General features: G+C 45.9%; 2 protein-coding genes across 3 annotated transcripts; both read left to right on the top strand.

Moving 5' to 3' along the window:
• The first annotated feature begins 412 nt into the window (after positions 1–412).
• Positions 413–1,185, top strand: LOC103645954 (36.4 kDa proline-rich protein-like). The gene has a single exon (NM_001301442.1). It carries the CDS (start codon positions 467–469, stop codon positions 902–904), a length of 438 nt encoding a protein of 145 aa, NP_001288371.1. The 5' UTR covers positions 413–466; the 3' UTR covers positions 905–1,185.
• Positions 1,186–5,406: 4,221 nt separating this feature from the next.
• LOC100191885 (cinnamyl alcohol dehydrogenase 1) lies at positions 5,407–9,610 on the top strand. Of its 2 annotated transcripts, XM_035964496.1 has the most exons (6): positions 5,407–5,685; positions 7,474–7,587; positions 7,848–8,361; positions 8,745–8,898; positions 8,995–9,024; positions 9,099–9,460. In XM_035964496.1, the coding sequence occupies exons 1-6, from the start codon at positions 5,588–5,590 to the stop codon at positions 9,329–9,331; spliced, it is 1,143 nt and encodes a 380-aa protein (XP_035820389.1). In that variant the 5' UTR covers positions 5,407–5,587; the 3' UTR covers positions 9,332–9,460. The 2 variants fall into 2 exon arrangements, with proteins under 2 accessions (XP_035820389.1, NP_001130781.1); NM_001137309.1 differs by lacking the exon at positions 8,995–9,024 and having other exon boundaries at positions 5,475–5,685; positions 9,099–9,610.
• The last annotated feature ends 500 nt before the right edge of the window (positions 9,611–10,110 follow it).

Below are 10,110 nucleotides of genomic sequence, written 5' to 3'. Positions count from 1 at the left end.
AAACCTGACATTCGTGCTATGGATTAATGGATCCGACAACAGCTCGATGCACGGGAGCCAAACTCGTTTGGCAGTAGGCAGGCGGTCGATTCAACCACGACATGCCGCGGACCCTACTGCACGTCCGTCCTCACACAGTCACAATTCACATGCGCGCGCGCGTTTCCAAGAACGAGCTGAGACGGCCGGGAGGACAGCTCGCCCAGCAAGTCGCCATATGACTAGCTTGGGCGTCCAAGCAACGACGACGATGCTCCCATCAAACTCGATCGACGCCAGCCACACAACCTTGGCAGCCGAGACAGACGATGAGACATGGCAGCAGCTCGGCCATTTGCCAATGCCACTCCACACGGCCTCACTCACATATACGCCTATATAAAGCCCGCCCCGCTTCGTTCACCACTCGCTCGCACCGCTTAATCAACAACCTGACAAGTTAGCTACCCGCGCAGCGCCGCGCGCCATGGCCACGATGAACCACCGCATTGTGCCCCTCCTGCTGGTCGCAGCCACACTGCTCGCGCAGGCCGCGGCCTGCCCCTACTGCCCGACGCCGAAGCCGCCGCCGCCTCCGCCGCCGTCGTCGTCGTCCACGCCGTGCCCTCCCCCGCCCTACTCGCCGTCGCCGTCCACGCCGACGGGTAAGTGCCCCGTGAACACGCTCAAGCTGCTCGCGTGCGTGGACGCGCTCAACGGCCTCGTGCACGCCGTCATCGGGACCAAGGCCAGCGACACCTGCTGCCCGCTGCTCTCCGGCGTGGCCGACCTCGACGCCGCGCTCTGCCTCTGCACCACCATCAAGGCCAAGGCGCTCAGCGTCAGCCTCGTGCTCCCCGTCGCCATCTCGGTGCTCGTTAACGAGTGCGGCAAGCATGTGCCCTCCAGCTTCCAGTGCCCGTAATCACATCAGCTGCATATATGTGCTACTATGATGTATCACCACCACTAATCTATATCCGCATGCATGCATCAATGCATGGGTGATTAAGGGTTTATACGCGGTCAAAGTTATACACGCATATATATGTAGCTTCATACATGGAGCTGTGGGTTGTGCATTCATTTTCAAATCATGTACCAGTATTATATTGTAGTATCATAAACCAGTGTGAGAGTTGTGGCCTTGGTGGGGGTGCTTGTAAGTCATCATTAAGTAAAACCATGAATAAAACGTGTGTAACATATATGATTTTTCCTGGTGTAAATGTTGATAAAACCAGTCAACTTTCCCTAGTATATACAAACCAAACATGTCAACATTATTTTCCCGTAATGTAACATGATTAGATTAATTAGACTTCTGTTAAATATCCGCTCATTTGCTCTTGAAAGCTTCATGTGTTCATATGTTTCTGTTTCTGCAACATTATTGGGTATTTTTCTGGCCGGTCTTGATCGGAGCCTCTGCTCATTTCTTCGCGTGTTGATCGGAGACATCTCAACCAATGGAAAGAATTTTTTGGAACAATGGAGATTTTATTCAAGGGAGCATATCCAGTGCACATGAGGTGCACATATACACATATTGAATCTCAGCCGTTCATCCTTGATTCAACGGTACAAGACAGTTTTATTTAAAAAAAACTCCCACAGCATCCACTCCTTGGCGTGAAAAATTCATTAAAACCCCCTGATTCTTTCCCACCCTCACCCTTCAACCCTTAACAGAAAGTGAACAGACGTTCCTCCGTTGGTTCGCCTTAGCTGAGAACGATGAGGGTGGAGCTTCCTGCTGGGCTTGTGCATGGAGATGGAGGAGTCGGAGCGGGCGTCGCCTCTGTCTTGGTAAGGCGGAGGCGCTTCTTGCTGGGCTTTAGGTTGAAAGAAGATGCATATTGAATGATGGTGAGGACTGAGGAACAAGCAGTTGAATGCTCAAGTTAAATAACTGGAGAAGAAGCGTACCTGTGTATGGCCCTGGCACCTACGAATTCATTTGAAAAGTTGTTCGAAATCAAACACATCCATCTGCTCAAAAACTGCCTGAAACTTTTTTCAGTTTTTTTTTCCAAAATAAAACAGAGGTTCAGAAGCTGTGATAAGGATTGTCCGATTTGGCGATTTGTACAGATGTTTCAGTGCCTCCAGCCCTCCAAAGTACCAAGAAAAGCTTCAGTTAAAACTAACTCCCTCGTTTATTCCTCGTCTGCGTCCATGTCAGTGGGTAGCCCAGCTTCCTCTGGAGGTGGGCACGCGCGTGGTACATCTCGATTGTTGCAGTGGTTGATGATTTTTTAGCGCTTTGAAATTGTGTTTTATACGTTTCTCGACATTTAGATGAGGGCCGGGATTTTGGGGTTTCAGGAGTTCGAGCATCGCCTGTAACTAGGAAAACATACCGGCCAAGTTTAGCCTTTTTGCTTTTAGTAACCCCATACCTATCATATGGTTTACGCCCAGTAAGGGCTTGTTCGTTTAGACCAATCCAGAGGGGGATTGGAGGGGTTTAAATCCCTGTCTAGCCATTTTTGACTAGACGGGGATTTAAACCTAAGCGAACATGCCCTAAGAAGTTCCAGCATCACCACATTAAAGTTGTAGACATCACCCTTTTATAAATGGCCCCAAAACCTTGGAATTCATGTGCTTCGTAGTTCAGTAATTCATGCATTCGACCTGACAACTACAATGAATAAATAACAGTTGTGAGTATAAGAAGTCAAAAGCTGGCATAGATTTATGTAAGTTAGGATCTGGTTACTCAACTGAACTACAATGAGTTGCTAGAGTAGTGGATATATTATCGCCATACTAGCATCACCGTTGTACATACCTTAGTTGCATATACTATATGATTTTTTTTCTATCAGCATCAGTATCCATGATTGTCTTGATAGAAATATTGAACAAATTATTCTTGAGCATTCTTTAGGACATGGATAGGCAACCTAGACCAAAATCGAGGGGCATCAATTTTTTCCAACCAAAGTCAACGGATTCATAGGGCCCATCCCAAGCCAAAGTTTCAAAATTGTATATTTCCAAACCCCTAAGCTGTAGCGGCTGTTGTACACGCGCCCAAGAAATTATACAGTGCCTGCTATTGGCATGTTAGGTCATATTGATTCAATGGGATAGACTAGGCATTAGAATCATAGATGCAAATCCAAATGGTTGATAGTTGGTAAATTTCAAAACATAGGAATGAGTGTGTGATTGAGGGTGTTGTTCCAGACACCCGTTCCATTTCATGGAATGTTAAAGATCAAATTATGGGGTATGGCTGGAGCAAAAGGGCTTCCAACTTATGGCCTTGATTTCTTTCCCAACACTGTGGTAGTCACCAATATAATGCCATAGATCACTTCGTGAGGGGATGTGGGTGTTTTGTGTTGTGGAGTGTGTTGCTATAGTTCATGGGTGTGCGCCTTTTTGTTTTTGTGTTCTCTGCACTTTATGTTTGTCCGCTTGGACTTTTGCCCCTCTTGATATAATGACTCACATTTTTTTGTGAGCTACAGATTCATGAAGAGGTGAGAAAATTTCAGTATCAGATAGGTGTTATGGTAGTTGCCGCGTTTGGAGGAGCACCAATTAATTCCTATCAAAGTCACCTTTGCCTATCAGTTTGATTTCACATGGTTTATTATATTGATGGACTATTTATAGTCTTTTATAGTTCAATTAGTTTTGTCAGAGTTGTTTGCTTGGCATATATATTTCTGATCCAATGTAACAGTTAGTTGGTAGACAACAATGCAATGTTCACATGGGGCGGCACCTGCCACCTCGCCGCCGCCCACCGAGAAGGGTGTCGTCAATCCAGACCGATACGCCGGTTTGAAGTGGTTTTTTCACGCAACTTGGATGCGATTTTAGGGTACTCTTTGGTGTTGCGTGATTAGTTAGGGGAATTCATGGTTAGTGTTTCGATGGAGAACCTAGAGGCAACAATTGCAGTGCATCCTTTAAAGGACAACATGAAGGTGCCTGTCAATATAAGGCCACTCATCACAACGGAGTTGTAGGATGGTTGCACAAATTGCGTCACTGCCACGCCCAGCGACCCACATGCATTGATTTGTTTTGTTTGATTGTTGTGGGCAGATGGTGAAAAACTTTGATGCTTCAAGGGTTTTGAATTGATGCATTCGTCTGCATGGCTTGTATTAAAAAATGGGCGAGTTCATCCACCAAGGGCTTACATAGGTGATGGAGATCTCCACTGGAGGATTTTTCTCAGGATCATTTACTGATTTTGTGACTCTTCTATAGTATTATACAATTTCGTAGAAAAAATTACAATATACTTGTTGAATCAGATTCTGAACGCATACAAGCTCAGCATATACCTCTCTACCACGGTACATAATGTTCAAACATACAATGATTTGTTTATGTGTTGTCTCAGTTCTAAATTGGACCCCATGTCTGCACCTTTGATCACGTCTATGGCACCTCAGGCCCTTCATCGTCATTAATATTTGAACAATGTGTGCACCCCTTGATCGACACATTGTTCATCAGATACAATGTCATTGTTCCAACAAATGGCTTCTTTTGTTTGATGAAGTTGCCAGTGTTTTGTTACATGACTTTGAAGATTATTATCCCGTCGCGGGCTTCAAGCATAGTAACTTCGTTGGCAATGTTTTTTTGTGCCTCCCATATGTCCACTATTGCCTTCCATAGTAACTTCGGGCATCGACGATAGAGCACCGGTGATTGCACACGGTGGCCGTTGCAATGCACGTACTGTATTAGTGTTCATATAGATTTTATGTTCATGTAATGGCATATAAAAAAGGCACCATTATTTTAAGATACTATACACTAGCGAGTGGATAAAATCGTGGTTATTCGTTCACTCTCCTTAACCATGCTAAAAGATATAATGGCCCTTTTATATCTTTGCATATGAAAATTATAATGGTCAAGGAGACATGTAACTCATGTCAGCAATGTAGGTCGATGTAAAATTGAACAATGTATGTAGGGGCGTGTTGGGTATGAATCTGCTCCACTTTAGATTATCTCTAGTTCAAAACTATGGATGGAGCAGCTCTGATTTAGAGTTTAAATTGTTTTCTCATAATCAATGGTAGTGGTCTAGTAGCTGGTAAATAACTTCAAACTACATATCTATACCGCCTTTTAGAGAATTTTGAGCAGCAAGAGAGGTACTTTAAAAATCTATACCGCAGCTCTAAAAACTCTATGAAATTTGTAAATCTCGAGTTAGTGTGTTGACAGTCTCTTGCTAGCTTTCTTGGAGTTCTGGAGCCACGCCCCGGATGTGATCGGAGCTCTGTAATTTTTATCTCTATTGGATTTCAAATGAGGAAGTTATGACTTTTTCAAATGACTCCGTGCAAAAACAAAAACAAAACTCAGCTCACAGTTCAATTTATGAGTGTGTCTATATATAATTTTTATTAGGATATAATCGTTTTTGGAAAAACGGATTTTAATAGAATGGTCGCGCAATAAAGAGAGCAGCAACTCGCAGCCGTTGCGCCGCGTTGGCCGCCAATCGCAGTATCGGCACCGTTCTTCCCCGCTTCTCCAGTCCAGCTCACCAGCCGCCCCCCCTCCGCTGCTGACACTGCGAAGTGCGAATCAAAGCCACCACCGCGCACAAACCATGGCACCGGTGGAGGCGGAGCAGCACCGGCGGAGGGCGTTGGCGCTCGCGGCGCACGACGCCTCCGGCGCCGTCTCCCCCATCCGCATCTCGCGAAGGTACGCCTACGCGTTCGCGCATGCCGCATGCGGGTGGTGCTGGCAGCTGGCCGTAGCCAGACGACGCTGCCCGCTCGACCTGTTTCTAGCAGCCGCCTAGCTAGTGATGGGTTGCTGGCCTCACCCAATTGCGGTCGGTTGATGAAATGTGCATCGGCGTGGAATCGGGTGCGTGCATGCAGTGCAGGATTAGCAAACCGACGCGCGGGTGGAAGGAATCTGGCGTCGCGGGTTGCTGGATGTTTTCGCCTCCCGTCTGAGGAAGTGTGCGGCTAATTTGGCTTGGTTTGGAGTTGAGGTGCAATGTCGGATTTTTGCAAGGTTATGAGAGGCGAGCAGGATCTTTGATTAGTTGTTGCTAGCTGCGAAATTGAGATTCTGTGGTTCTTGTTAGCGTGGGCGTCGATCTGCATTCTGCACCTATAGCTAGCGTATTTCATGGGATGTTTAGAGGTAAAACCTCAAATTTATTATTATTAGCAGAGGGCACCAATTTAAAAAACCCTATTTTTTACTATCTCAACGTTTCTAGTTGAGTTGAGCATCCGTATGCAGTGTTGCAGTGGAATGAAAGTGTCATAAAAATATACTGTGTGCGAGCTAGCTTATATGCAAACAAACAAAAACTGTTAGCAATCGCCCGCCGGATGTCTGCTGTCGTACTTACTTCCTCACGGTTCCAGTATCTGTTCAGGTTCAGCCCTTCCATTGCAGATAAACCACCGTAGAAACCTCTAGTCCAGAACGATTCCATCCAGTCGGCAGTCGCTGAAGCTCGCTGAGGCAGCTAGGTTCCATACACAGCAGCAATTACTCCTGACTTGCCAGGGAATGGATTAGTGACAGCTCAACCGTAGCCGTAGGCGTGCCAGATCTGATCAGATCTCAACGGCGGCATCAGTATACAAGGTGACAAACGCCATTGCTCCCCCCCTGCAGGAATTTATTGAGCCCACTCCTTGCAGTTACCACCGCCCGTCTCCTCTCTTCTGGTTTCTGGTTGTGGTTGCTACCGTCGCGGTCGCCATTTCCTTCCTTTGTGGAGCCTCCTCCACCTCCTAGTAAATAATAAATAAATAGGTAAATAAATGCCCATCACGGGCGTTGGTCCGTGCATGGATGATGGATCATGTGTTTCAACCTGTATGTAGGGCCTGACGCACATGGAGAATCTATGTGAGCACTGAGCTGTGTCATGTTCATATTCATGTATAGTAAATATATATATCTCTACCTTTCATGTGTCGAACGTTTCAACCAGACCAGCAATATCCCTTTAGGAGACTGAAGATGGTATGTTGAAAACGGGTCCATGAGTTGGTTGCAGCATTAGGTGTCTGGCATCTTGGTCGAGATCTTTTTTGTTGTAAGCATAGGGTGCCAAATGCTTTTCTAGATCCATGGATGTGTAGGTCTGTGTTGTAAGAATTCTTGCCCCTTTTCCTTGTTAGTACAGAGATGTGCTGCGGGTTCAAGAAAAAAAAAGACTTGGACTAGTGAAAACCTTGGGTATGAAGTTGAGTTGGGTACTTTACTGCCCATATAATCTGGTCTACAAACATGTCCATGAAATATTTTCGGTTGGGCATGGAAAATAAATAGCCTCTTTTTGTGTGGGGAAATTCGCGACCGTATGTGCGACAAAATTTGAACTCTGGAGACTGAACTATTGTCGCTCCAGCTTGTAACGAACAGTTCTTCCCTGACTTGAACCTTCAAATAGATCGGACAGATAAGCAGAATGGGCCTGCTGCGTGAAATTATGCTTTATACCTTGCCATTGTGCAGGGACACTGGAGATGACGATGTTGCCATACAGATACTGTACTGCGGGATATGCCACTCTGACCTGCACACCATCAAGAACGAGTGGAAGAACGCCAACTACCCTGTTGTCCCTGGGTAAGTGTTCTCACGTCTTGAAAAGAAAAGAGGCACCACTTCATAATTCCATTTGTAGGACCTCATAATTCTTTTATCAAGACTTCGTCAATTCTAGCTGCCCACTGCATACTTGCATGATGCCCGCTTTGAATCTTCGTCCAGGAGGAGAGAAAACAGTATCCTCTCTGAACGTGAGAGAATACTACACCTCTAACCTCTAACAGAGGTAACTCTGACTGGTTGCTCTGAGCACAAATAACGCTGACGGATGGATGCAGGCACGAGATCGCCGGGCTGATCACCGAGGTTGGCAAGAACGTGAAGAGGTTCAACGTCGGAGACAAGGTTGGCGTCGGGTGCATGGTCAACACATGCCAGTCCTGCGAGAGCTGCGAGGGAGGGCACGAGAACTACTGCTCCAAGATCATCTTCACCTACAACTCCCACGACAGGGACGGCACCGTCACCTACGGTGGCTACTCTGACATGGTTGTCGTCAACGAGCGCTTCGTCATCCGGTTCCCTGATGGCATGCCCCTCGACAGAGGCGCGCCGCTGCTCTGTGCAGGGATAACCGTGTACAACCCCATGAAGCACCACGGGCTAAACGAGGCAGGCAAGCACATCGGCGTGGTTGGACTCGGGGGGCTTGGGCACGTCGCCGTGAAGTTCGCGAAGGCGTTCGGGATGAGGGTGACCGTGATCAGCACGTCCCCGGGGAAGAGGGAGGAAGCTATGGAGACGCTTGGTGCAGACGCCTTTGTTGTCAGCGGTGATGCTAACCAGATGAAGGTAAGAAATGTTGGGCTGGCTTGGCTTCATGGGACTTCAAAGTAGACCAATTAATTTCTTTAAAACAAGTAGTCTAATTAAGGGATAGACAGGATGATAAAAATACTCATGTACTAGTTGATAAGGACCACTTTGCATTGCATTATGATTTATGAGTACATGAACTATTTATCGTCGCGGGACCAATCTATCTGTTTGTAGATAGGGTGCAGCTTCAGATCTCTATCAATGGTGGTAAGTCTATTTGCTCCCCATGCTGCTTCATTACAAAACGTCCAAACCTTTATGGACCCAAACTTGAGAACACGCCAATTGATACCATAGTGTCATCTTCTTTATTCAAGTGCCACACGTATGTATATTTTTTATCCCTATTTTTACAGGCTGCGAAGGGCACAATGGATGGCATTATGAACACGGCCTCTGCAAGCATGTCCATGTACGCTTACCTTGCTCTCCTCAAGCCCCAGGGCAAGATGATCCTGCTTGGCCTGCCTGAGAAGCCTCTGCAGATCTCTGCCTTCTCTTTGGTTACTGGTAAGTCTGTTTCTTGATTCCGATACCGTTGCAGAGATCACTCTCAACAATGGCACGCGTTACGCCATTTCATCATCTTGCATATACTGATGAAAGGATGGCGGCACCCGTACATCTTGCACAATGGTACTCTGGTGATCTTTCATGGCGGTGGTCGGTGAGTGATGAGAAATATTACGACAACTAATCTGTGCACACAGGGGGCAAGACTCTGGCCGGGAGCTGCATGGGGAGCATCAGGGACACGCAGGAGATGATGGACTTCGCAGCCAAGCACGGGTTGGCAGCGGACATCGAACTGATCGGCACCGAAGAAGTTAATGAGGCCATGGAACGCCTCGCCAAGGGCGAGGTCAGGTACCGCTTCGTCATCGACATCGGCAACACCCTCAACGCGGCATCACTAGGGAGCTCGCCGGTCCCAGCTCTGTAGCTGCGGCACTTGTTGATCAACAAATGCTCACATAAACATATTGTTGTTTGTCGATATATCGTGCGATAAGCAAGTATATTTGGAATAAAAAGGAACTCAATTTAAACGCAAGTAATACTGTTTGTCTTAGGTCCTATTTGGGCTTTGGTTTATTGGGTACTGCATAGTTTTGCCTTCGTCTAGTAGTCTAGTACTAGTAGTAACAGATGAAACGATGTACTGAGAGACAAAACCGGGGGCGTCAGTAACGGGAGCCGACTCAGAGGATCTCGTCGCGACAAAACCAGTCTGTGATGCTGAATTAAGGACACAAATTTAAAAATCCCTAAACAATTTGCTTGAGAATAATGTTGTGAACAGTGTTGGTCTTACGTCTACGTATTAGGCATAAAATAAATCAAATTTTGGGTGGATAACATTTAAGGACTTGTTCGTTTTGCTCTCAATCCATATAGATTGTGTTTTGCTCTCAATCCATATGGATTGTGTGAGATTAAATATGTTTAAATTTCAAACAAGTCAAAATATTTTATAACTTTTTTAATCCCATTCAATCTATATGAGATAGGAATAACCGAACAAGCCATAATAAAAATAATAAAAGTCTATCTAAAATAATCTATACTTTTATATCGTTTCAACATTGGACATTTGTTTTTCCCTCTATGTATACCTGAGTTTCAGACAACAGAGAGAACTAAATAACGTTCACTATTATTAGGGGTATAAATGTTATGGATATTATTCGAGTATCCGACCATTCGAAGAGGTTAATTATT

The sequence above is a fragment of the Zea mays genome, chromosome 2 (assembly GCF_902167145.1).
Source record: "Zea mays cultivar B73 chromosome 2, Zm-B73-REFERENCE-NAM-5.0, whole genome shotgun sequence".
NCBI lineage: Eukaryota > Viridiplantae > Streptophyta > Magnoliopsida > Poales > Poaceae > Zea > Zea mays.
The sequence above is the reverse complement of the archived record's forward strand: the minus strand, read 5'-3'. Positions and strand labels throughout refer to the sequence as shown.

Excerpts from the sequence above, each read along its gene's own strand:
- LOC103645954 (NM_001301442.1), top strand. The coding sequence starts at position 467 with ATGGCCACGATGAACCACCGCATTGTGCCCCTCCTGCTGGTCGCAGCC.
- LOC100191885 (XM_035964496.1), top strand. The coding sequence starts at position 5,588 with ATGGCACCGGTGGAGGCGGAGCAGCACCGGCGGAGGGCGTTGGCGCTC. Across the intron at positions 5,686-7,473 it reads CCCATCCGCATCTCGCGAAG|GGACACTGGAGATGACGATG; the intron begins GTACGCCTACGC and ends GCCATTGTGCAG. Across the intron at positions 8,362-8,744 it reads GTGATGCTAACCAGATGAAG|GCTGCGAAGGGCACAATGGA; the intron begins GTAAGAAATGTT and ends CTATTTTTACAG.